This window comes from Neophocaena asiaeorientalis, unplaced genomic scaffold (genome assembly GCF_003031525.2).
Source record: "Neophocaena asiaeorientalis asiaeorientalis breed wild unplaced genomic scaffold, Neophocaena_asiaeorientalis_V1.1 scaffold438, whole genome shotgun sequence".
In the NCBI taxonomy this organism is placed as follows: Eukaryota; Metazoa; Chordata; class Mammalia; order Artiodactyla; family Phocoenidae; genus Neophocaena; species Neophocaena asiaeorientalis.
Window position 1 is genome coordinate 2473679 of NW_020173491.1, and position 27177 is coordinate 2500855.

A 27177-nucleotide genomic window follows, 5' to 3' on the forward strand; every position below is an offset into this window, starting at 1 on the left:
CAAAAAAAAAAAAAAAAAAAAAAAAAAATTTATTCTGAAAAAATAATCAGACATGTAAATCAATATTTCATATGTAAATTGTTCATGAGTAAGAAATTAGAAGCACTCTATATGTTAATGAGAGTAGTTAAGTGAATTATGGTGTATCTCTGCAACAAAACTACTGCCATTAAAATTCATGTTTTTGAAGACCAATGTTATATGAAAGTGGTCATGATGTAATGATAAGTGAAAAGGAGAGTATGCTGATATTTTCTATAAGAGGAGCTACACACACACACACACACACACACGTGCGCCGAGATATATGAGTGTGCAGATATAAAATCTGAGAAAATTCACAGTTGTATTGACAGTGGTTGTCTCTTGCTAACTGAAATTGTAGATGCTTTCGGTTTTCTTATTTATACTCTCTTGTATCTTTGCATATTCATCAATAGAAATTTTATTATCGGGGAAACACTCTAGAGTATATTATTTTTAAAAAATTGTCATTTGGTCAGAGAAAATGTTTTTAAAGATATGCTGAATCCAAGAAAATCCAGTAAGTTGATGGGGAGGGGTGGACTTCACTGAGTCCATGAGCATTATCCTTTTTAAAGCTTAACTTTTCTTTTTAATCTTTTTAATGAAAGAATGCATTTTTAAAGACCCCTTAACTCCCCACCACCCCCAACGTTTTCAGCCCCTAGGCAGTGCCGGATATGTGGAGGGCTCGCAATGTATGAGTGTAGAGAATGCTACGATGACCCTGACATCTCAGCTGGAAAAATCAAGCAGTTTTGTAAAACCTGCAACACTCAAGTAAGTTTGACTTCACTTAATGGATATTCTCTTAATAAACAGTGAATCATTTGTAGTTTAAACAGATTTCAGGTTTTGAAAAGTTTTCAGAATCATAATTAACTTTAAAAATTCCATAATTAAATGGTATTGTTTATGCCTCCTCTGCTGATTTGATGGACTTCTGTCAAGTACTCAGTTTCTCTTTGTGAGGATGTATTCAATTAGAGTAAGTGGCATTCATTCCCGTCAAACATTGAGTTTGGCTTCTTAATGGCATTCTCTTCATGTTCCCTTTCAGGTCCACCTTCATCCCAAGAGGCTGAATCATAAATATAACCCAGTGTCACTTCCCAAAGATTTACCTGACTGGGATTGGAGACACGGCTGCATCCCCCGTCAGAAGATGGAGTTGTTTGCTGTCCTCTGCATAGAAACAAGCCACTATGTCGCTTTTGTGAAGTACGGGAAAGATGACTCTGCCTGGCTCTTCTTTGACAGCATGGCTGATCGGGATGGTACTTTCCAGACCTTTTCTACGTGTGGGGACATTTGAGTTTGTAGTGGGATAACCATAGTGGGCTAGCCTGGTCTGAGTAATAAAATAGTGTTGGGAAAAGCCGTTCAGGAATATCTTGGTGACGTAGTCTGAAATCTTGAAATGCATTAACAGCCCTGCTACTAAACGAAGGGATAATATTGTTGTGATATTTTGACATGCATAGAGTCTTTTGAAAAAAAGAAAAAAAAAATGAACTGGAAATTTCTTTCTTTAGGGCTGAAAGGTTTTATTTTCAGCTTTGTCGTCTTTGACTTTCAGGCTTCTCTTATTTTCTGTACCATAGTCACCATTTCCTAAATACCTACGTGCCAAGCTGTCAGGGAGGTACCTTACGTCATTATACCTAAATCCTTGCAAGATGGGAATGATTCCTATTTTTCTCTTACTGAAGCTGAGATTTAAGGTGCCTAAGGTCTCAAAGCTTCTATTTAATTCAGTCTTTCTGACCTCAGTGCTTATGTTTTTTCTGTTGTCTTCTAGATGACAAAGCTAAGAATAGAAGTAAATGTCTCCTTTGGAAAAATAAGCTTATTCTGTGTGTAATGTGTCTTCCTTAAGTGGGGAATATACTGCACCTTCTAGGCTGCTTTCTAGGATGTTTAGTCATTATTTAACAAATGCCTAATGAGTGTGTGTGAAGTGCCTGGGGCTCTAGTAGGTTTCAAAAACGAAACAGTTGTCAAAACAGCTGTACCCCTGCCTGTATAGAGTTTACAGATTAGGACTGGTCCTAGGCCAGGTTGTGAAGTATGACTTACACGTACCTCCAGTTCTCTGATACCCCATTTTTCCTTTAGTCACTGTCACGCTCCAGACCCCGAGTCTTCTGGTGTGGCCCTCTGGTGACCTAGGACGCCACCTTGTGGCAGCCTCTTGATCAGATGCCCAAGCTGTACCCCAAGGGTTCTCAACGTTTTCTCAGCTCTCAGACGGTTGAGGGATATAGCACAGCCCCAACTGTAAACAGGTCCTTACCCCAGTTAAAATTTGCATTTAGCCATGTAACTTAAAAGCACAAGGGTTCCAGGCAATTTTAGAAAAGCCACTGGGAGGCTAAAGCCTTTCCTGGAATCCCTAAGACCACGCCTCATAGCATCTTCATTCAGTCCAACGAAATGTAGAACAAAACCTTGCGAGAATCACACAAATACATATTTTAAAGTTAGCAGGATAAAATGGTATTCATTTTACTAGATCTGCCCTAAACTGGACAGGCTCATGGTAAAGCATACAGGGAGGGGTGCTTGCATCTGGGAAGGGATTTGGGAATGTGAAGAGTTGAGTGTGTGTGCGTATGTGTATGTAACATTATTCCCTGATTGAATACAGAGAAGCCTGGGAAATAGGTTTTGGACTTTGCTCAGGATATGTGTCCTTTTATCAATAGTATTCACTGTTGGTCCCAGAATCCTTTCAGAAACCAAGAAATGAGACTGTCAGGAGTTAACAAGAGGATTTAACTTCTAGAAATCAGAAGTAAAATAAGGTCTTTCAGGTCCTAGGAATTAGCCTTAACTAAATTATGGAATTGTAAAATTACTTTGGTGGGGCAGGACAGCAAAAGGGTTTAGAACTTGACTGCTCTAAATACAGCTCTTCCTCTTTTCCATAGGTGGTCAGAATGGCTTCAACATTCCTCAGGTTACCCCATGCCCAGAAGTAGGAGAGTACTTGAAAATGTCTCTAGAAGATCTGCATTCCTTGGACTCCAGAAGAATCCAAGGATGTGCACGAAGACTTCTTTGTGATGCATACATGTGCATGTACCAGAGTCCAACAATGAGTTTGTACAAATAAACAGGGTCATCTGGACAGGTGCAGAAACCCAATGCACAATTTTAATGTTGCATTTCACGCGAGCTGGCAGATTTGTTCAACGTCCATTGCCGGCAATGGATGTCTTTGTGGTGATGATCCTTCAGAAGAGGATTCCTGCGTTTAAAAACAAATTGCTTTTGTGTTACTGAAGTATTTAATAAGAAGCATTTTGCACTCTAGAAAGTATGTTTGTGTTGGTTTTTTAAGATGCCTAAATGAAGTTATTAATACCTGAAGCTTTAAGTTAAGTGCATTGATCATAAGATATTTTTGGAAGCATAAAATTTTAATTGTGACAGTTTAAAACCTCTTTTAGTCCATTAAGAATGTAAATAAATGTGTCTTCTTTATGGACCAAGGATATGAAATCATTTTTCCTTTGTAGCTGATGGTTGCCTTGAGGAGGATATATTTTGGTCTTATTAAGAGTCTACTTCCAGTCCAGGTATTGAAGTTGTGCTGAGTTTGATTTGTTAATTCTTCCCTGTATAGTGCTGATTCCTGCATGTCTGAAATCTGCTGAGCTTCTGTGTTTCTGCAGTAGTGGTCAGAAAAGTATTTAAATTCCCTTAGTGGTGTTTTCTATTTGTTCTGGTTTTGATATAAATGAGTGATTTTGTCATAAAATGTCCATTTTGGATGTAGTTTTCCTGGAGGATTAGCATATACAGCAATTGAAGCTCTACATTCATAGTAGTAACTGTCAGCTAACAGCTTGTTTTTTAAGGCTCTCTATTGTATGCAACAGGGCACAGTAAGTTTTATTAAAGCGTTGGGGTGATAAATATATTCCTACACAAATATATATGGTTCATAAGAAAATAAATTTGGCATATAGAATCACTCATTAAAATTTCCCTGAAGAGATGTATTGGATATCTAAACCTCTACTATTTTAGATAAGACTGTCCAGAACTTAGATCAGTACCCGCATTAAATTCCATCTGATTTTCCTTGAGATAATGACCATTACGAATCAGATATTTTACTGAAATGTTAGCAGCAGCTTTGCCTTCCTCCTGATTAGATAAGTAGAAGATGAATGTTTTTGTAGCTAATATCCGTAGTGTGTGTCTGTTGTAGACTAGAAGCATAGGCTGTAAATGTAAGTGCCGTGGGATGTGTTGTATGGCGTCATCGTCTCTCTGGAATGACTTCCCAACCACGCGGAAAGGCAGAGGCTGTCGTGTGTCTAGCATATGACTTCATAAAGCATTGAATGTCCAAAAAAAGGGAAAGAATCCTTGCAAACCCTGCAATTGTTTCTTTTTCAAGTCACGTTTACTTTTTGGTTCTGTCATTCCATTTTCCTAATGTTTATTAGCTTTATAAATCATAATGAGGTACAAAAAGTTCTTTCATCTCGTGATTTTTTCAGTTTTGGAATGAAGAAGTTCGCAACTTGTGCGTGAAGTCTTGCTCAGTGCCTGGGTGGGGGGGTGAGATGGTTCCTAGATCGGTGGGTGGGGGTGACCCCACCCTGTCACCCCGGGGCAGGTGAGGAGCATGGGACGCAGGATGTCTGGGTCCCACCCAGTCCTAACCTTCCAGAAGTCCAGTCACCGTGTAATCAGTACGTGCTGGGGAGGAAATGGATGAAGGAGCTTATCAATGTGATTTGAAAAGACTGTCTGGAGGAGTGACTAGGACTCTGTATCTGGGTAGGACTGGACTTAACAGTTAAAAAAGAGAAGACAGTGCCTTTCCTGTAAAAATTACAACAAAGTACAAGTTGAGGAAGCTCTGTCGTGCCCGGCCCCTCGCAGCGGAAGACTTGAGGAGGACTTGTGAGGGTGCCTGTGCCGTGTCCCGAGGCGGGTGGAGGCGCTTTCAAGTGTGAGGGGCTTCATCCATAAATGATTTCTAAGGACAAACTCTTCAAGCATTAGCTGAAGAATGCTGACAGTTCTTTTAGCATTAGCTGGGGAGGGAGTACCCAGTAAAGGGAGGCAGGGCCTGCTGTGGTGGTTCCTGGGGAAGCGGGGTCCTTTCCGGCCCTGGGTGTCTTCCCTGCCCCCCCACAGTCCTGTCTTGTTCCTGGTCCAGCAGAGGCCCGTGTGTCAGGTGGGCACAGGCAGGGCTGGGCTGTGTGGCACCAGTGGCCCATGTGCCTGTTGATTTATTTACTTTTCAGCCTTAAATTTTCTTTAATATTTTCCTGTTGGCTTTTCAAATGTTTTTGTTATCCTTTCTTCCGTATCATATCTACAATCAAGATGGCAATATAGTAGAATCATCTTATTTATAAAACAAGTCATGTTCCCCCACCTCCATTAAGTACACACGTGTAAGTGTGTGTGTGTGTGTGTGTGTGTGTGTGTGTGTGAGAGTTTATACATGTGGGGTGGGGAGGGAGAGCAACCATGCCGTAATGTGTTCAGTCCCTCGCTATCAGCTTTATGAAGGAGTTTGACTCCATCCACAGAAGAATGTTTTAAGACTAGGGATACACATTGCAAACCAAGAGAGACAGTAACAAAACTCGATAAAATATAGTTGTTAGAGTTGCTAGGGATCATCTCCCTGGACTAGCTGAGGATCTTTATAATTCATATTTGCCAAATGTCATAGGTAAATAACTTCTTTCTCTCCCATGGGTTCATTTAATATTATTTTTTTTTCCATAATTCACGTAATTCAGGAACAAGGGGAAGGCATGGTAATCCTTATGGAACTTGCACAGTCGTTCAAATTCCTGTTGTGTGAACATGGCACCTTCATAAATTCAGAGGCGTTACTGCCCTCCTCAGGTGGATCTCGATATCCAGCTAGATGATTTTGCATCTATGTGGATGATCGCAGACAGAGATGTGAGTGGAAAATACAGAATGAGGCCTTAGCTGAGGGACTGCCTGCCAACAAGTATTTCTTAGACGCTTATAACCTAGGATTGTGTCAGAAGGAACATGAGACATGGTCCCTGCCCTCAGGCAGCTTACCACCTACTTCTAACAACAGAATGTCTACTAAAGCCTGCTTAGCCTAAGTGTAAGGGTACCAGGTCGGGGGAAAGCTCTGGGACGCAGTGAGGTGTGACAGAAAAAGTGGTGGACAAGGGGACAAGAGAGCTGGTGCTAGCCCTTTCTCTGTCGCTTGCTCTGTTAGTCTTGGGCAACGTCTTGACTTCTCTGGGCCTTAGTGTCCTCCTCTATATAGCAAGAGGGTGGGACTGTTGAATTTTATAGGAAAAAAAGAAATTTCTGAGTCCCTGGCTATGCATGCTGGATCTGACTCCTCACAGATGGGGTCTAGGAAATGTCAAAGGCCCAACCAGGTGACCCTGATGATCAGCCAGATTTGGGAAGCACTGAACTGAAAGATCTCGCAAATACCTTCTCCTTATGTGATTGTGTGATCATAGAATGTTATTGTGTTAATTACTCTACATTCACGTGGGTAATTGTATGTTTGTCGTATTGTTTCTCTGTGTTTACATGTGAATTTATATAAGAAATGCATTTTAGTATCTATGCCTCAGCCCGCTGTTTCCTAGAGGTTTTAGCCATCTTTGGAACACACTTAAGACTTAAAGAGGGTATTGGATGTTATTTACCTGGCTATTTGCATTTCATTTAATTTCTTTAGGGGGAATTGAGGCTCTGGGAACCAAAGAAATGGAAAAACAAAATTCTTATGCAAAGTTAAAGAAAAAAAAAGTAAACTAACTAGCTGCTACTTTATAATGAAAACTTTAACCCTATATGAGAAGATTCTGGTCATAAAGTAAACTGTCCTTGTTAACGTAGGGGGACTCTAAGGCTTATAATGTAGAAATAAAACTACCTTTTCTAGGGGTCAGTGATGTTAACACACCCACAATTCTCCTTCAGTGAAAATAATACTGGAATTTCCCAAGACAAGTTGGGGTGGTGGAGGAGGGAAGGCCACCAGGTGTGGTACCCAGCCTGTGAAGGTGGGTTCTCTGCTCGCTGCTCAGAGACTGGGACTGCAGAGAGCGAGGCTTCCTGCAGGGAGTCAGCACTGCATTGTCTAGTTTCCTTTCAGAAGCTTTATTGGAGGGAAAAGAGAGGAAAAAAGACTCTTCATCTTACTCTAAATCCTGGAACAGCCGAAGGGTCTTTCTTGAGTCAGAAAGTGGTGGTAAAAAGCTAACCAGCAAATATGGCCAAGGATAATGAAAAAGGGGGGAAGAAGGACATTCCTTCTTCCTGTTCACAATAAACATCAGTATTTGGAGCAGGTCACTCAAGAACCCCATTTGCTTTCCTGACTCTCTGTCTTGTCAGTGGTGCCAGTTATTTTCACTGTATTTTAAAGTCTTTCTAACACAGGTTGGGGGAAAGGCCAGGTATGGTGGGATCATCCTTGGGGGCATCGCAGTCTCAGATGGAATTCTCCTGCACTTTTAAACCCTGTCCACTTTTGCTTTTCATTTTTTCAATAGAGATTGTGTTGGAGACTCAACTGTCCTTGGTTTTATTTTCTAAAATGGCCTATAGTACTTCAGAAAGTCATAGTATCCTGTCAGAAACATTCATTAAAAAAAAAAAAAAAATCCCATTTGGAACCTCCCAGGGAAGTCGTGGTTATTAGGAAATTGGTATAAAGGAGCACATTTTGTATTGCATTTCCCATATTTGGTATCTCGTTCAACATTTTTTTTTTTTTTTGGCCTGATGAACATTCTATATTTGTGAAGACATTCTTTAAAAATAAAACCACATAAAATATCCCTTTACTATCAGATTGCTCTGATTTAGCCTTAATTTTGTTAAATTTTTTAGAGATGACTGAAGTGCAGCTGTGGAAAGAAATGTACTATATACTATTTCTGTATCATTAAAATTAAATTTGTATGGTTCCTTTTCCTTGATTTCTTTGGGGAAGGGTTTTGGGTTATGGGAAGACTAGAATTGAGTACAACTTCGTAAGTTTTTGCAGTGGTGCCGGGAAAGAAGATTGCTTTAGGAAAATGCCGTACCGGGCACAGCTGTGTCTTCCTCAAGTCTCTGCCATCATCACAATTGTTTTAGAAAACCTTACAGACTTTTCCTGTTCCGGGAGATATGCCAGTGGCCTCTGGGTCACCTCCTGACATCATGACCCCTTGTAGTTTCTTGAAATAACCTGGTACCTCCAAGCTCTGATCCACCAGTCTCTAATCCAGCCAGAAGTTGTTCATCTCTAAACATGGGCACAAAACTGTTGACACACTATAGAATAGTGTGTCCTGGTCCCTCACAGCTGCCAAGGAGGCAGTTAAACAGTTTACTTTTCTGTATAATCCAGAGGCATGATTACATGATGCTGTAAGGGCCGAAACTTTTACCTTCTTTTAGATAACTGATACAACAAGCCTTCTACAGGAATTACTACTTGGATTTTAAGTCACTTGTTATGCCAAGGTAAGAAAGCCAGAATGGTCTGAGTTGGCAATATTCGTATGAATATAGAACCTTCCAGAACTTTCCTGTTTCAGAAGTGCATAGCTGAATGACACGTTGGTGATAATGAAACTTTGCCATTTTAACATCACTCAGATTTTCCTTTGTTCAGATTCAAGGGTTTTCATGATTTTTCGTAGATCCATTCTTTCTCTTTGTGGGTGTGTCAGTGAGACAGTGATAGTTTATACGCTTGTGTCCACCTGTGGATGTGGACAGTCAAAGCCAGACCTTGCTGGAGGCAGGCTACCCGATTGGCAGAGGACCGTGGCCTCTCTAGGCCTCTTCTCCTGGGTCCTGGCTCCCTGCTCCTTTCCTGACTTGCTGCGGCCTCTTGTCCCTCACTTTCCTGAGAAGGGCTGTGCTGCTGCCTACAGCAGCAGTTCTCAATCCTGGCCGCGCACTGAATTCACGGATGGAGGCTTTTAAGATAACTCATGCCTGTGCCCATCCGAACCCACTGGAGTCTGCAGATGGTGCTACCAAACGCAAGTTCCTGTGCCTGATGCACAGTGAGGCCAAACAAACTGAAACAGAGTTCAGAGCAGAGAAAGGTTTATTGCAGGGCCATGCAAGGAGAACTGGTGGCTCGTGCCCCCAAAGCCCCCAACTCCTCAAAGAGTTTCGGCAAAGCACTTTTAAAGGCCAGGTGAGGGGGGAGGGTCCCAGGGTATGTGATCAGCTCATGCACAATTCTGATTGGTTGATGGTGAGGTAACAAGGTGTTGTCACAGGGGTTAACGTCATCAATCCATAGGTGCCAGAAGGTCTGGGGGCTACTGGTCATCAAGTAGTACATTTCCTCCATTTGGTGGTGGTTTTAGCATCTGAAAAACTCAGGAAATATGCATCAGATACTATTATCTAGGTGCTTCAGAGAGGAGCTAAAGCAGAGGGTATAGGGTAGGCATCTGTCCCAGGAAAGTTCCACAGGGTCCTGCTCGGTGACAACGGGGCCACAGGCACGTGGCATTTTTCACAGCTCCTTTCATTAGTCCAACGTGCAGCCGGGATCGGGGGACACTTGTCAGGGGGAATGGAGTTTTCTGAGGGAAACGTAATCCACCTGTCGTTCCCTGGTGGAACTTCTGCTCTGATAAAGAGGACTATGGACTTGGACAGGCTCCAAAGGGGAAGTAGAAAATCTGTTGTAAAGCTCATGGCCCAGACTATTGAGAAAGAGCCTTGGAAATCTATGTGGGATGTATTCTAGAGGCCAGGGAAAGGATTTGGAAACAGGGTGAATGTCACTACTTCTGAAGAGGGCTTGAATGAAGATATCCTTCACGGGGCATAATGAAGATGCTATCCTGTTCAGGAAATATTCCAAGGTGTGTAGAAACTTAGATGTCATAAACAGAAAAGAAAACCCACCAGGCTGATTAGGTGAGAAGGTGGGAAAGCTCTTAGGAAGGGGCTCAGTGTTTTGGGGGGCAGTCTTTACACTGAACTGTGGACAGTCAGGTTTGTGCAAGCTGCCACTTTTGGAGGGCTGTTGCGCAATGCTGAATTTCATTGGAAGAGGGAGTAGTTTGAGGTCTCATTGAAGTAATTAGGTGAGTTAAGACGGAACTGGACATCGTAAAGGTAGAGTAATTTACCCAGCAGTGACCTCCATTACAAAAGCGCCACAGAAATTTGCAAGTTGCATCCACTGCTTTGACCTAATCCCTTTCCTAGGAGTTTATGAAAACTCTTAAATTTTATACATCAGACCATCCCCTTACAAATAACACCCAGGTCTGTTTCAAATACTGCCTTTTCCGAAGCAGTTTGAACTCAGGTTTGAAGAGTTGGATTGAAATTGACTTCCCCAGGGAGGCCTCCTGAGTCCCTCTCTGCCACCCCTCCCTACTTTGTGAGACATTGAATGTGCCCTCCGAGGTTGTACCTATTGAATCCCATTTGACAGCAGGCAGAGTCTCACCAGCCTGTGGAATAAATGAGGCCAGGCCTTGGGGCACGATGCATGGCTTCTTAGCTGTGCGTCCTACATGGCTGAATACAGACAAGCAAGGCTGCTCCGTGGAGTGTGTCGTGGTGGGGTTATGATACTGGAATCTCTACGTTTTAAACAAGTGTGTGTTTTACTCTTTCTGGCCATCTCTGCGAACTTTAGACTGTTTGTTCAGATCTGTTTCCAAGCTATGTCCTGTATGTTACCTCTGGTGGGTGGGATGGGCAGCTGCAGGACAGAAAGACTTAAGTGCAGTTTCAGGTTCCCGTGCAGAGTTCACGTCCCCAGAGAGGCCTTCTCAGACCACATTAGCCGCTGGTGTGCTGGTAAATGTTTAACAGCCAGCTCTCCAGGGAGGAAAAAAAAGCCCTGATCTGCAGCGTTTGCCAATTTTGAGATGTAAATACTTTCACAGCGGCTGATTGCAAGCTGCCAGTGTGACATCCCTGAAGGTGGCACCGGGAAGAGATGTAGCTAGGATTAGCACACAAGTATCAATATATAGCATATCCACCAACCAGATACGACAGACAGGAATAGCTGAGTACAGACCGGGGGCTGCTGACTACGGCTGGGGGACCAAACCCAGCCCACCGCCTGTTTGCCTGTTTTTGTAGATAACGTTTTGCTGAAAGACAGTCACGCCCATTCATATTACATATCTGTGGCTGCTTTCAAGATACAAGGGCAGAGTTGAGTAGTTAATGACAGAAACTGTATGCTCCGCACAGCCTAAAATATTTACTATCCGGTCCTTTACGGAAGAAGTGTGCTTCTCATTGGATAATTGTAAAATGTAAAATAATTAGGAAGGAATAAGTTTTAAATATGACTTATTTAATGATACCTTTTAAATATAACAATTGTAAGTTCATATAATTTAACATTAAAAATGGATGTGTTTAAGACCGGGCTCACAAAATTCCTGAAAATTAAACAATTGGTTCTGAGGGTCGGTGGGACTAGCTCCAGCTCACCACCAACATCCTCTAAAGTGCCCCTGCAGGCACTTTCTGGCCCTGGGGTTCTTCAATTTCTCCATGGCACCCCTCCTGGAACCTGGTGGTTTACTGTGGTCTCTTTGCACTAGAAGCAGGGATTTTTCTCTAGTTCCTTCAGTTCTCTTTCCTTAGCACCTTGAACAGGGCCAGGCATGAGTAGGCACTCAAATATCTGCTCAGTGAAAGAAGGAACCCTCAGCCTTTTATGCATATAAGTCACCCCATTCACTATTGTTGATGTGGCCAGAATTAGATCACTGTCCCCATTTCTTTTGAGAAAATACAAGAGGTCCCAGCCTCTGGTGTCCCACATAATGCTTCCTCTCAGAAGTGGAGACATCGTGGAACTTCCCTCGTAAGGCTTGATGAACTTGAAATGAAACCGTGTATGTATGTAGAGTGCGTATCACAGCCTGGTACGTGGTAACCCCTCAGTAATGGCAGCCGCTGGTGGCAGCAGCTGTCGTGGTAATAGCATAATCGTGAACTCTGAGAGACAGGCTGCAAATCTAATCAACATGTCTCTTTCCCCCTCTCTTCTCCCTCCATGATCTTATTTTCAAGACATATTCTCAAGCCCTCATTGCCTTTTAAGACTTAGATTTTCCTGTGTTTCTGGTCCTCCTGGCACAGCATCGCCATCTTGTGGTGATAATAGGCTATGCAGCCAGATCCCAGGTTTGGGAAGCAGCAGGTGATTTTTGAAAACAAGTGTGGCAATTAGTCAAGGCTGCACACCAGATTACAAATTACATCCAGGAGGGTTTCAGCTCCCTCTGTGTCACTTCAGGACGTTTCTGCTTGTGACTGTCCTCTCACTGTCTGTCTGTCTTGCCCTCTCTCTGTCTCTCCATCTATCTTGAGCTTTGTCTCCTTTTACAAATGGTATTTAAAATGAGTTAGTGCCATCTGCTGGGTGAATGCCGTAAGGGCGGGTGCGAGCGCTTCTCTCGGGGATCTGCTGAAGAACAGAGTACTAATCCCTAGCTTTATGAGAAGAAAGTAGGTAAATCATGGGATCCTGATGTCAAGCCCCTAAACTGGTATGCATTTCGCCCTTCATTAGAAGCATGCTTTTCTGGGGGCGGGGTGGGAACAGGGTGTGGGAAAAGACTGTCAGGGTGAGCCTAATATCTACTAACTTTACTACAGCTAAAGTTGTCAGGGTCTCCGTATGACAATCAACCACTCTCTCATCAGTGTTTTCTAAAGAGTGGTCTGTGGCCCACCTGCATCTGAGTCGTCTGGGACCCTTCAGGATGCAGGCTCAGGGACTTGCCTGGCCGTCCAGCGGTCAAAACTTCGCCTTCCAATGCAGGCGGGCGTGCGGGTTCGATTCCTGGTCGGGGAGCTAAGATCTCACGTGCCTCGCGGCCAAGAGACTAAAACATAAAACAGAAGCAATATTATAACAAATTCAATAAAGACTTTAAAAAATATGTGATGGGGCTGACACATCCGTCACTTAAAAAAAAAAAGAAAGAATGCAGGCTCAAGTGCCCCCACCTAAAACTACAGAATCATACTCTCAGCATGGGGCCCTGGAATCTGCACTTTGAACCCCTCCCCCTCCCCCCACCAAGCGAGTCTTGTACACTCTTTGTGTGTGTTTGAGGACCACTACCCTAGACTCTGCCACTGTGGCAAAGACGTTTTTTCAGCAAAATCCGGGAAGGATTTGCATGTGGATGAAGGCTCACATAAACTGCTTTCTGTGTGAGCGAGAGCTGGAATCTCTTGCATAGCCATAGCTCCTACCTCCACTCACTTTGTCATCACAGACCCAAACGCCTGGACCAGCGCCTGGCACATCACAGGCGCTCATGCTCGTTATAGCCACTGTATGTCCGTGACCCCGGCTCATACCCACCATCTCTCCCTGGCTCTGCTTGGCAGGTTGGATACGACCAGTCCACACTCCCACACCGAGGTGCAGCCTGCTCTTCCCCGGCAGGGCTCGCTTTACAGAAAGCACAGGGCTCTGTTGGAAAGACTCCAGAACTGGAGGTCGCCACCTTTCTGGGTGGTGTCTCTCTGGCCTGTTTCTCCACCCCTTAATATAGGGGGATTGGGGCTAGCCTCTCCGCTGTCCTCTGACACTCAGGGGCCCCACTGCTTTCTAAACCCCCTTCCCCATGTTCACATCTGAGGGTGCTTTGGCCTGGTATGTGCTCAGACCTCTCCTCAGACCACTGACTCCTCTTGCTTTGGTTCTTCCTCAGCCCCCTGACCCTAAACAATCACACACAGGTTGCGAGTCAATCCACATGTGGGGTTCAATCCACGTGTGCTTATTTTTTCAAAAGCCTTGATGTTTTTCTTCTACCTGGCAATTCTATTGCTAGGACATCTTTCTGAGGACATGATCACAAGGATGCCCAAGATTAGCTGTAAGACCACAGGCAACATTGTTCACAACGTGGCTACACTTGAGAGGCTTAAGGGTGCAGGACCTTGATCAATTTCTGGTATAGCTAGACTACGGAGTACTCGGCAGCCGTTGAAGATGCTTCCAGAACATCATTTTTTTTTTTTTTAATGACATGAGCCAAGTTCCACAATATATTAGGTGGAAAAAAGCAGATTATAAAACACGTTTCATAATAAATCTGTCTGATTTTGTTTACACAAAGGTTTGTACGCGTGTACTGAAAAGTTTGCAGTAAATACACTGACTACAGAGATTACAGTGACGGCAAATGATTTTGATGTTCTCGTTTTTTCCCTTTGTCAGTGTTATCCAAATCAAAACCCGTGTTTGACTGAATGACGGGATATGCAGGGAGGTGGCTGGGCAGGGGCCATGTATCAGAAGGAGATAATGGATGTGGGAAAGTCTGTGAGCTGTAAATCAAATATTGCTAGGATGTTTGGGAGTTTGGGCGGTGATTTTGGAGGTCATTTGGCATGATGAAGACAGGTGCACGTCCACCGGTTTTCAAGTTCTCTCCTGGCAGTCCTGGGGAGAAAAGACGGCTCCTGGGGAAAGGGAAGGGAGGTTGGAGGGACCTCGGAGGTCAGAGGGCGTTTAGGACCCCAGGGAGGGAGGGGATTGCAGCTGGCATGAAGGGTGAGTCAGCGAGGGCTCGGGGGTGCCGAGAAGACAGAAGCTGTTCCCAGGCCACGACGACCGTTCTGGGTGAGGGGGTCTTGAAGGGACAGCAGAAACCGCCAGGATCACACTGGGGAGACTGAGGCAGCCCATCAGGCAGGAGGTGGCCAAGGAAGAGAGCTGTGTTCAGGGTGGTTTGGCGTAAACAGACTCGGCTGCGCCCGGCCCCTTCCGCTCCAGTCTCTGCTCACTGTTCAAGCCTTCGTGTGACTGCCAGAGCTCACAGCCTTCACCCTCACCCTCTGACCTCACAGAATAGAGAGGTGCGCTTTGGAGAAACCGAGGCCGAAGGAGCTGGGGATTTGGCAGGAGTTACAGGTTAAGCAGACTTCTACTGTGGTGCTCCCGAGCATATAAGCCGGCCTCTCCCGGGCAGGCAGGACCAGAAGCAGCAGGCTGAGCTCCTCCCCAGAGGCCATGGGCACAGAGCCTGCTGCTTGCTCACTGCGGAAAAGTGGGAGGGGAGACCCAGGGGGGCCCTGCTGCCCCCAAATGTCACTCCTCTTCCGGCCTTGCATGCTAGGAGTCTGGACAGGCAGGGCTGCGGAGGCGTGCTGGGCATCAGGGACACGCGAGGATGGAGGAGGCCAAGAGATGGGGTAGCTGGGGCCAACGCAAAGGACAGTGGTGGGCAGGACTGGGTGTCCCGACACCCAGAGGAGGGGACCAGGGAGGAACCGCAGGATTGAATGTGTTCCTGCTGGTGGCAGAACAGCCTGGGGGGAACTGGGGCTGCAGGGGGAGCCAGCTCGGAGCTCTGCAGCCACAGGGTCCTGACACATGGAGGGAAGCATGTCTGTCTGTCCCCTGGGTCTCAGTTTCCCCATCTGGTGAACATCTGGCCCTGGGTTAGGTGCTTCCTATATGTACTCTCCCATTCTTACAAGAACCTCACCCCACTTCCCAGATGAGGAAACTGAGGCCCAGGCAGAGCCAGTGGGACTTAAATTCAGGGCTGCCTGGCTCCAGAGGCCTAGCATTGACTCTAAAAGGAGGTAGGGTTGGGGGACTTCTGCTCAAGACGGTTCCCTCTGGTCCCACTCGTTTCTGCCATTCTTCTGGACACGTCTGCAGGACCCTGCCCGATCCAGGTCCCCCTCTGACAGAGGGCCCTTGGCAGGGTTTCTGTGCCAACCAGGTAAGGTCTCAGTCTGATGCTCTGTGGTTGTGACCCTGCATTTGGAGTCGTGCTCTGGCCCGCCTGCAGACAGCAAGCCATCACCCCAGCCAGGGAGGGGCGCCAGCGCTTAGGGGCGCTGAACTGGGATCTATTCAGGGATCCGCGGGAGGGAGCCCAGGCCCACAAGGTGCCCGGAGCCTGGGGGATGCCCCGCCCACCGCGGGCATGACTGTGTGGGGCTGCGGCCTTTCTTATTGAGATGTACCTTGTTTAAGCACGCTTGTTTTCTGTGCAGGGTTCCGTGAATTTCACGTGTCCCTACAGCCAGCAGGTCAACTTCCGGGGCTTTTCCAGCACCTGGTCCGTCTCCCTCTGCCCCTCCCAGGCAGCTCCTTCCCCTCCACTAGCAATAACCACTATTTTGACTCCTGTCCCCATGATTCATTTTGCCAGGTTTGTGACTCCATGTAAAGGGGGACAGGCTCCTGTACACTCCGTGCGGTGTCTGTGATTTTCACTCATTTGTGTATATCCGTGGTTCTAGTTCACGGCTCTGTAGGGCTCTCACAGTCATCTGGAGCTTCCCAGTTTCCTTGCCAGCAAAGCCTCTGGGGCCTCAGACCTGCTCCATCATCCCTACCCCTCGAGTGCAGAGAAAGGCCCAGCCTCACATCTAGAACTTCTGCCTCCCTTATCCTCAAGGGGACCCCTCCCCAGGCACTCCCAAGACTCCTGGGACTTCCACAAAGCTTTATATTCATCTGCTGGCTCTGGTAGGAGGGCGACCAGAGGGCGAGAGCTGCATGGTCCCTGCTGCCTCAGCACCCATCCCAGGACAACCCAATGGGAAGCACACCATGTCCACTGGAGGACTGGACAGTTCACATGAAGGTCATTTTCATGGGCATTTCCAAGCTGAATATTCTCTTTTGCCCAGGCCATTTTAGTTGCCAGGGCTTTTCTCTTCCGGTCCCCTCCTTCAGCCACATGCCTCAGAGAGCCCACGTGGGGGTAAGGAAGAATTTCCCCCATCCTTCGCCAGCCCAACTCAAAGAATCTGCCATTAGAGGGACTCGGTCTGTGGTTTCCAACTGCAAACATCCAACACGGTGATGTTGGTCCATCTAGTCTACAGCAGGGAGAGGGTCCACTCATGGACAGGCCCACCTCCCCTCGGGCCCCCAGCTCTACCTAGATCCTTGTGAAACCAGCCATACCCAGACGGCTTGGAGCCTGGTCACCACACTCTCCTTGACGAGACTGTCTCTCAGGGCCTCAGTTTCTTCACCTATAAAATGGGGAGGCGTCCTAGACCTTGGCTCTCAAGCTCACTGCCTATAGGGACCAGGCAGGTAATGGAAGAAGGGAAGGAAAGGCATGGGGGTGTTACAGGGAATGGGAGAAGCAGGCCCAGAGGATTCTGATTTTTCAAAGTCAGGAATTTCCAGGAGATGTGAGATTTCCCAAATTTGTACAATTCTGACCAAAACATGAGGTTTTTTTTTAGCTAGTTTGTTTTTAAACACTGTATGGACCACCAGTTCATGAGCTCTGGCCTAGGCATTCCGTCCCAGGCCCTCTATTCTGCCGCTCTGAGCCTCCGTTCCTTCTGCACCGGGCTTTGGCTGGCACTGGCGGGGTGGGAAGCACAGAAGCTCTCGGGGCTGGGATTCTGACTACGTCTCCTCCACCCCCAGCACGCCAGCTGTCACATCACAGGCACCCTTTGTAGGAAGATCGCCTTACTTTAGGGGCGCCCGAGCTAGCATATGAATTTTTGATCAGATTGCCTTTGAATGAGTTGACTGTAATGAATAATAGGGCAAAGGGCGCCAGCATTGTGTCTTAACTATAACTGTTCCAATTAATTATGGGTTTAATTAGCATACATCGAGAGCAGCCATGGAAAATAATACTTCATGGGCTACAGATGCCCTGACAGCTGTTACATGAAGTGTGATACCGGGCTGGGGTAGAGATAGTTATTAATAAATTACTCCCATTGTCAGAGACCCTTATTTATACAAATTAGCAGGGGATACATAATCAACTTTAACTGTATAATTTATAATAATTGATTTCATTTTGACTGACCACTAGTCGCTTACCAAATACCCTCGGAAGAAAAATTGCCCTATTAGGGTAAGTTTAATCCTAAACATAGCTAATGAATCCTATTACTTTAAGGTCATATTTGAAGCTTTTGTTAATTGTCAGAACCATTTTAAATTGATTAGAGTTAAATTAAATCAATGTAATGTTTAGAAAAACAATATTTCTAATGGATGAGGCCGGGCTGACCTCGAGTAAGCATATTTATCAACCGATTCTTGGTGACGAGCAGGGGAACAGCTGGGCCCATAATTCACATTTGTCTATAATATGGGAAATGTCACCAGGCAATTAGTTATGTCAGGTAATGAATAGGGAGCATGGGGACTCCCCTCTGGCAGCTGGGGTGGACAGGGGTAGAATGTTCTGGACACAAGCGGCTGCTCACCTCCCGATGGCTTCCCTTGCCCCGGCCAGAACACAGGGCTCCCCATTCCCTGGAGCTCACCTGGCCCAGCCCCTCCGCTTCCCTCTCTCAGGCACATGGGCCTTCCTCCAGGAGCTGAGATGCTGGTCTTTGGTCTGGTCCACACCTCCTCACCCCTCATCACCCATCAGGTTTCACTTAAGCATCACTGGCTCATGGGGGAGCCTCACTTGACCCACCCCAGACTCCACCAAGTCCCCCAAGTATGGGCTCTCAGGGCAACAAGGTTCACCCTCCCAACTGTCATTTTGCATCATGTGACACTCTGATGGCATCTGGCTCCTTGCAAGCTCTGTGGGGGCCACCGTATTGCTTTACTTAGCACTGGGTTCCTGGACTCTGACCCAGAACAGACTTGATGGATGAACGGAGGGATGGATGATGCAGGATGAGGTGGTGCTATTCCGTGAGTTCTGCTGCAAGGAGAAGAGTGTACCGTCTACCACTTTCTAAACGTTTACCAAGGCCAAGCGCTTTATATATATTCAGCTAGTTTTCGTGACATTCCCACAAGGTGGGTACCTCCATTTCATGAAGTAGGTAATTCATCCAAGATGTCTCAGCTCGGGAAGTAGGTAATTCTCGCAAGATGTCTCAGCTAAGCAATAGGGAGCCAAAATTCAAACTCGGGTCCAAGAGAATCCAGAACCCTTTCTGGAATTTTCATCTGGTCAGTAGGGCTTCCTTGAGGAGGTAGTGTGGGGGGCCTTGGAGAAGGGTTTGGATTTCCAGAGGGGACTGAGTGGATGCTCTAGGCTAACTCCCGAGGGAACAAGATGAGAGCAGGAAGAGCAGATGTGGAGGAAAGAGATGGTTCGCTCCAGTGGCCTCCTGCTACTTCCCCAGCCCAGAGGGACGATGACTGCGGTGGGACGGTGGGCAGAGCGGAATCCCTGGGGGGAAGTCTAGACCTGGGTTGAGTCCTGGATCGGAAACTTATTCACCATGTTGACTTGGGTGGTTCACTCTGGCCTCAGTTTCTAGGGCTGTGAAATGGGCTCCCAGCCACTCAACACTCAGGGGAAGGGCCTGGAGGGCAGCCCAGCTACTGTCACCCTGGCCTGGCAGGTCAAGTGAATTAGGTGTGGGCAATGGGGATCTCACACTTTATTTAGCTTCTGCTTGGGACCCTGGGGGCAGAGCAGAGGAGGCAGGCTGGCTGGAGTTTTTCAAGGCTGCTGAAGCCTGAAAGAGGACCCCCTGAACAGGCTAGGAAAAGCATCTGGACCCCCTGCCTGGGGAGACAGCTTTGAGAATCAACCAAATACGACTTCTTTGGGTCCCCTGAACTTGGCAGTTTCCAAAGCTCTCATGTATCCATTGTTGAAAAAGGCAGCCCAGCTTCATGAGCCCCCTCCCCACAGATGAGAAAACTCAGGCCCAGCGGGGCTGACGCAGCTTCCACCCCAGCCCCCTGCAGCGGCAGAGCCAGAGGTGGGCTGCACTGGAAGTCAGACCTCCTGCCTCTGACCCTTCCATCTCTGCCAAGCCTTCCCTTCCTCCTGCGTGTGGCTGGCCCTCTGCCCACTCTTGCTGACGACCAGGACTGATGGGGGGAGATGAGTATGCAGGGGCCCCCAACTGCACCCGGCGCCCAGCACCCCACACCATGCCAATGACAACCACGGCTTACGGTTACTGGGTGCTGTCCTGATGCCAAGCAGCGTTCTGAATGCTTCCCAGATGCTGTTGTAATTGTTTCTCACAAAAACTGGGGGGTAGGAAGTATTATTATGTACCATAATCATCCCATTTTTAAATGTTTCACCTAAGGCACAGAGAGGTCACCCCTTGCCCAAAGCTGCACAGCTCCTAAGTGGCAAAGCTGGGATTTGAACCCTGGTTCTCACTCTGGGGCCTGAGCTTGTCATCCCTCCCCAGTACTTCCTCCTCTGGTATGGAAGATTGAGGCCCGGGAATAACTTCTGATGATTTCAAGCAACCTTATCTTTGATCACAGCCTTCTTAAATGACTGTAGGTTTTTATCATCAAAAACCATTAAAAAACAAAGGTAGGGCTTCCCTGGTAGCGCAGTGGTTGAGAGTCCGCCTGCCGATGCAGGGGACACGGGTTCGTGCCCCGGTCCCGGAGGACCCCACATGCCGCAGAGCGGCGGCTGGGCCCGTGAGCCATGGCCACTGAGCCTGCGCGTCCGGAGCCTGTGCTCCGCAATGGGAGGGGCCATAGCAGTGAGAAGCCCGCGTACCGCAAAGCAAAACAAAACAAAACAAAAAAAATGTAACCAAAGCTGGAATAATTTGGATGACAAAACGAACAGCTGCAGTATTGGATTGTAACACCCCAAATGCCCATATTAATATAAAGAAATGATTGAATACATTAAAAAATGGAGGAAAAGGACAAATATCTCTTTTAGAAAAGTACAAATAACACATGTAGCTGTTGCCGCGTCTGGAGGGGGAGCATCCCCTCTCCCTGCCTGCGGGCTGGACTCCGGGACTCCCGTCAGAAGAACAGAGTGTGGACAGGAAAGAACAGCCATGTTAGCGGGGAAACTGACAAAACAGTCTAACCAGCTGACCTAGGTTAACCTTACCAGGGGTAAGCGTGGCAGCACGGACCCCGATGTGGTGTGGCAAGGAGAGCGCATCACCTTCGGGCTGTTTGTGCCTGACACCTACGGTCCAGGCTAACCACGAGGAAACAGGAGAAACCCAAACTGAGGGGCACCGGACAAAACATCTGACCACTACTCTTCAAAGGTGTTCAAGTTCATGAAAAACAGGGAAAGTCTGAGAAACTGTCACAGACTTAGACTAAGGAGACATGATACCTCAATGCGACAGGGGACCCTGGATGGGTGCCTGGAACAGAAAGAGGAAATTTGTGTAAAAACCAGTAGGACCTGGATAAAGTCTGTAAGACGGTACCATTGTCAGCTTTTTAGCTTTGACAAATGTACCAGTGTTAGGCTGACCTTAAGGGGAACTGGATGAAGGGTACATGCGAACTGTGTCATCCTTGCAAATCTTCTGTAAGCCTAAAAAATATTCCCAAACAAAAGAAGTTTGTGAAAAAATCACTAACAGTAAGGTTAAAAAGATGTCAAACAGTATAAAAGTGCAAGGCAAACCTCCCTCCTACCTGTGCCTCTCTGTTCCCAATTCCCTTCCTTAGAGTTTAGCATTTTTACCAGTTTCTCATTTCCTTCCGGAAATATTCTTTTCATGAATCAACTCAGGCAATTAAATATCACCATTTTGTGGACGGAAATGGGACACACTCTGCACTTGGTTCTGTGCTTTGCTCTCTTCGTGTAACCACATAACAGAGCTCCTTAGCTTTTCACACGGCTGCGTAATGCTCTGTTGTCTGGTTGCGCCCTGGTTAATGTAGCCACTTAGGTTGTTTCCAGATTGTAGCTTTTTCTTCTTTTTTTTTAAGGATTGGAATATGGCAAGAGAGGAACTGCTTTTCTAGGTGTTTGATAATGTAATAAGCTCTCTCCAGGCTGTCTGGAAAGCCTGTCCAGAGGCCAAATGGTCATCAAGGGGAAAAGTCTTTTTTATCAACTCTGAGTCTTTTCATGCCGCACAGCTCTGTCACTGGGGAGACACGTGTGTCGCTTTGAGCAGAGGTGGCCAAGGTGGGGAAGAGCGTGGCTGGGAGAGCAGTGGCCATGCAGGCGGGTGGCTGGCAGGGCAGCGGGGCCTCAGGGAGGGAGGGGAGTCCTGTTTGTTGTAAGTGGCCCCTGCACGTGGCAGGCACCTTGCATCTGTGTCTGCAGCGAAGAAAGGGCACTTTGGTCAACATACTCCAGAGGCAGAAAGAGCTGGGATCTGACATTTCCTTACCCAGGAGTGAGGGTATGGGGAGTGGCAGTGGATATAACAAGCATATATTGAGAACTGAAGAGGCTCTGGTCGGTGTGGACTGTGGGCCCAGGAGGCTGTGAGGATGGGCTGGCCTTTAAGGATGAGGTTGGTCTGTGTCTCTGCAAGTTCTACCCCTGTGAGGGGAAGCGATGAAAGCTGTGAACCACAGCCTTTTCTCCGCTGTGTAGAGGTTGCAGACTCAAAGTCTGCATGGTGTTTGGAATAAATGTGAAAAGCTGCCCTTGTTTCAAAACTAGAAGCTTTTACAAGAAATCTGGACCTCCAGCTTTTCTTGAAACACTGGGAAATCTGGCATGTTGGGGGCTGTTTTCTGGAAGGGCAACCAGGGGCTGAAGCTGACCACCGAGGACAAGCTCTGTGCTCTGCTTGCACCTGGTCACCTTCCCCAAGGCCTGGACACCAGAGATAATTGAGTTTGCAACCCCTGACATAAAGAGAGGGGTTGCCAGGGTCCAGGTATCCTATTTCCCAGGAAAGGCTAACACTGGTCTCATTTTAATGGAAAGGACATCTCAGAGCCTGGTGTGCTAACGGGAAGAGGAGGGACATTTTCTGAGCCAGGCACCATACAGGGCACTTCACTGACACACAACTTATTCTGCCAACAGCCCATTTTACAGATGGGAAAACAAAGGCTCAGAGAGATCAATACTGCATACCTGACGTCTGGCACAATGTCTGGCCCTTTAATAAATACTTTCCAGGATGAATGAATGAACAAATTCCTGAGTGACTGAGAGTGTGAATCATGTGATAGTTGAACAAGTGACTATCAAAGATGGGCTGAAGTCTGTGCATGGGGTGGGGGTGTACCTTGTGGAGTGGGCAAGTTCGCTCTTGAGCCTGAATCAGAGACCCACCCACCCAAAGAGCCCTCTCCCACTACTGGCGTCCCGCCCTCCTTGGGCCATGGTGGGTTGTCAGATAACCTGATGTTGCTGAGGTGTCAACGGGTGATCCTGGCTTCCTGGGTCCTCTGCCAGCTGATGGGTTTGCATTTTAGAGGGTGGTGTCTTCTGGCTTTTCAGGGGCGCCTTCTGCTGTGCAAGTTTAAAGGGTTGGGGATAGATTCAGACAAGTGGAAACTCTGATTCCTGTCCAGTGAAGAAGCTGTAAGTAGATAAAACTTTGCCCTATTAATAATGCTTTAGACATAATTCTCATTTAGTAGGAATAATAATTCTATGAGCCAGGTATGATTAACATCATTTTACAGCTGAGGAAACTGGGTGCCCAGAAATTAGCTACTTGACTGTCTCTTGTTCATATTTGTAACTAGTAAGGTTGGAGCAGAAACCTCATAACCAGGCGTATATATTATGACTTTACCGAAGACTGACAACATATCTTCCAAGAGAGTTCTGATTGCTCCCCATTTTCACCATCACTTCGATTGTCAGTCTTTTTTAAAATTTTAGCTATTCTTGTACGGGCGTATCAGTATCTTCTTGTGGTTTTAATTTGCATTTCTTTAATGACTAATAATGTTGAGCATCTTTTCATGTGTTTATTTGCCATCCGTATATCTTCTTGATGTAGTATCTGTTCTGATTTTTGCCCATTTTAAAAATTGGATTCTTTGTCGTCTTATTGAGTTGTAAGAGAGTTTTTATGTATTCTAGATACAAACTTTTTATCCAGTGTTTATCAAGACATATTTTTGAATACTACCCTTCCCCCAACCCCTGAGCCTTTTTAGACATTTTCCCCTAATGCCTGCACTACCCCTGCCCAAGAAATTTAATGCCACAGATATACTGCGTATCTGTTTATGCACTATTGCTCTTTGGAGGGACATATACCATTGTGATATTTAAACGTTTTTTAGTCTCCTGAGAACCAATTTTTGCCGCTTTAGTGAATCAGTTATACATATACATATGTTCCCATATCTCTTCCCTCTTGCGTCTCCCTCCCTCCCATGTACGTGGTATTTTAAAATTTCAGTTTCCAATTGTTCATTGCTAGCACATAGAAATGTAATTGATTTTTGTATACCAATCTTGTATACTGTGACCCTGCTAAACTCACATACTAGTTCTAATAGCTACTTGGTAGAGCTTATGGTAGATTTTTTTTAATGTAGATGATCATATTGAATTTCTTCCTTTCCAATATATATGCTTTTTATTTCTTTTGCTTTCCTTACTGCACTGGCTAGGACCTCCAGTACAATGTTGAATAGAGGCGGTACGCGTGGGCATTCTTTGAATCTCTGTTGCTAGATCGATTGAAATGACCATTTTTCTTTTTTCAGCCTGTTGATGTGGTGAATTTTTGAATGCTAATCAAACCTTGAATCTCTGGGATAAACCCCACACAGTCATCATGCAGTGTTCCTTTCATACATTGCTGAATTTTATTTGCTCATACTTTAAAAAGTATTTTTGAGGTTATGTTCATGAGGGACATTGATCTATAGTTTTCTCCTCTTGTTAGATTTTTGTCTGGTTTTGGTATCAGGGTACTGCTGGCTTCCGAAAAGGAATTGGAAAGTGTTTGTTCTTCTATTTTCTGATGGAGTATTATCTCTTCCTTAAATGTTTAGCACAATTCACTGGTGAAGCCATCTGGGCCTGGCGTTTTGCTTATGGAAAGATTTAAAACTATAAATCAAGTTCCTTTATGGAATATTATCTGTTTCTTTTCATATAAGCTTTGGTAGTTTGTGTCTTTTAAGGCATTTGTCCATTTCCTCTGAGTTATTAACTTTATTGCCATAAATTCGCTCTTAATATCAGTTTATCATTTTAATTTCTATAGGATCTCTAGCGAGGTACCTGCTTTCATTCCTAATATTGGTAATTTGTAGTTTCTTTTTTCTTGATCGTTCTGCCTAGAGGTTTATTGGTTTTATGGATCTTTATAAGATTTACGTTTCCTTGATTTCTTAAAAATTGTTTTTCTGTTTTCTATTGCATTGATTTCAGCCTTAATCTTTATTATTTCCTTTCTTCTACTTTGGTTTAATTTTCTCTCCTTTTTCTAGTTTTTTTAAGGTAGAAGCTAAGGTCATTCATTTGAGACCTTTCTTTTTTTCTAATGTCAGCACCCTGGGGTCCATCGAGTCATATGGCACAAGATGCAGGACTTGTAGCACAACCCAGACTTGGGGTAGAGCCCCTTCTTGCTTTGGACCTCACTTAAGACCAGCCTCCTTCCACATAACCCGATGGATGGGCAGGAGCCGTCTTCCCAAGTGTGGGAGTATGCTGCCTCCAATATCCAAACAGGTCCTCCAAGCATTGGGCTACTTTCTCAGTGACAGGAGGTACACGGTACCATCCTTTTTCCTTTACTTTAGAGGGAATGTTCCACTGCTCCAGATAACCCTTAAAAACTTTGCAGATGCATACCTCTGAATCCTTTCCTTCTCATCCTTTGGAAAGCATGTATCTTATGAGGCATCCAGAAGACTTGCCTCTTCTTTCTTACCTGATCCAGTTGACATGACATCATTGAGACAGGGAACTAATGTCAGGTTCTGGGAAGTGTCCTGACAATTTAGGTCACTTTAGACTGTATTATGACGGAAATCAGAATTACCGTATTCCAGGGCCAGGCTGTAAATGTATGCTCTTTTTCATTGGATGTAAAGGCATCCTCCTTTGTGATGGGTAGGTGTAATGGGTTGAATGGTGGTCCCTCCTTGCCCCTGCCCAAAAGATATGTCCACTTGGAACCTATAAACTTGACCCCATTTGGAATAAGGGTCTTTGCAGATGTAATTAAGGTTTCAAGATAAGATCATCTTGGGTTCAGGTGGGCCCTAAATCCAATGATAAGTGTCCTGAGAAGAGAAGGGAAGACACACGGGGAGAAGGTGATGTGAAGAAGGAGGCAGAGACTGGAGTGATGTGTCTACAAGCCGAGGAGCGCCAAGGATGCTGGCAGGCACCAGAAGCCGGAAGACGCAAGGAAGGATGCTGCCCTGAAGTTTACAGAGGGAGCACGGCCCGGTGCACACCTTGGTTTCAGACTTCTCTCCTCCAGAACTGTGAGAGAATACGCCTCTATTGTCTTAAGCCACCAAGTTTGTGATAATTTGTTAGGGCAGCCCCAGGAAACTAACACAGCGTGGATTTGCTAGATCAGAACCTGCAAACCACGTACCCAAGGTTGTGTTAAGCTGCCCTAGTAAATATACCCCACTTGGCCCAGGAACTGCACTTCAGCTACTGCCTGCTTGGGCCTTTCCCCCACCACCTGCAAGGATAGTTCTGGCATCTCTACTTCATTTAATGTGAGACATCACTTTTTCCAAGCTTTTAAGAGCCATCTCAACTGTGTATTAGACGCAGGGTGTTAGATCCCAAGGATCCTACGTCCCTTATCAACAAACGATCCCTTAACCAGCATTGTATTCTGTGTATGTCATCCAGCGTTGTAACCAGCATCCTCAGGATCCACCCCTGGGCTCATTTTGCCAGTCCTGCTGACACCCGTTCATGGGGTCTTTCAACTCCTCTGGCTTTTCAACCCCACGTTCCCTTTGCAGGCCTGGCACAGTTAAGTCATGCTGAGATTTGACCCTAGCAAATCTGACAGTCAGCAGATCGTTAGGAAGACCAGCACTGTCTTATAAGCCCCATCTGAGGCTTTTCCAATAGTCTCCACACCAGGGGGAGTGGGCCACTTCTGCAGCTGCCGAGGCTTCAAAGTTCTCCAGTGCATAGACTCAGCGGACCCTAGCCCAAGTTTCGGAGTCCTGAATCTTCCTTTTCAGGGTCCTGACTTTGGTGTAGAAAACTTGCCTGGGCTGGGAGCTGAGATTTCTCTGCGGTTCAGTTCCTGGTGGTCAGCTTCCTCTGCCCATAATGCTGTCGCGGGGGCTCCCAGTCTTTCATGGTTTGTTCCACCTTGTGACTGATCACCCCGAACCTGGCTTTTTGAGCATCAGTGGTGCTCATCAATGGGCTCCCGGTCCCACAGCCTAAGTCCTTTTCCTCCCATACTGCTGCAACGTCAGGGCTCTTGCATGAGGCAGTGAACCCCATCCACATGTGTTCCATGCCCCAGGAG

At 46.1% G+C, this 27177-nt stretch overlaps 1 protein-coding gene and 1 long non-coding RNA gene across 5 annotated transcripts in view; one reads left to right on the top strand and one right to left on the bottom strand.

Annotated features, from left to right (window-relative positions):
• The window catches only part of CYLD (CYLD lysine 63 deubiquitinase), a 62187-nt gene extending 54202 nt beyond the window's left edge, over positions 1-7985 (top strand). For 3 of the 4 annotated variants that reach the window (XM_024747336.1, XM_024747333.1, XM_024747335.1), the window contains 3 exons: positions 686-804; positions 1085-1301; positions 2958-7985. In XM_024747336.1, coding sequence (XP_024603104.1) covers positions 686-804; positions 1085-1301; positions 2958-3142 — 521 coding nt within the window. In that variant the 3' untranslated portion in view covers positions 3143-7985. The remainder of the gene's footprint in view (positions 1-685; positions 805-1084; positions 1302-2957) is intronic. The other variant, XM_024747334.1, reaches the window with a different exon arrangement.
• A 1184-nt stretch (positions 7986-9169) lies between these two features.
• On the bottom strand, positions 9170-13443 carry LOC112401241 (uncharacterized). The gene is made up of 3 exons (XR_003003540.1): positions 13397-13443; positions 12756-12908; positions 9170-9395 (listed from the first exon to the last, which is right to left on the bottom strand). It is a non-coding gene; the product is annotated as an uncharacterized LOC112401241 (long non-coding RNA).
• Positions 13444-27177: the final 13734 nt, after the last annotated feature.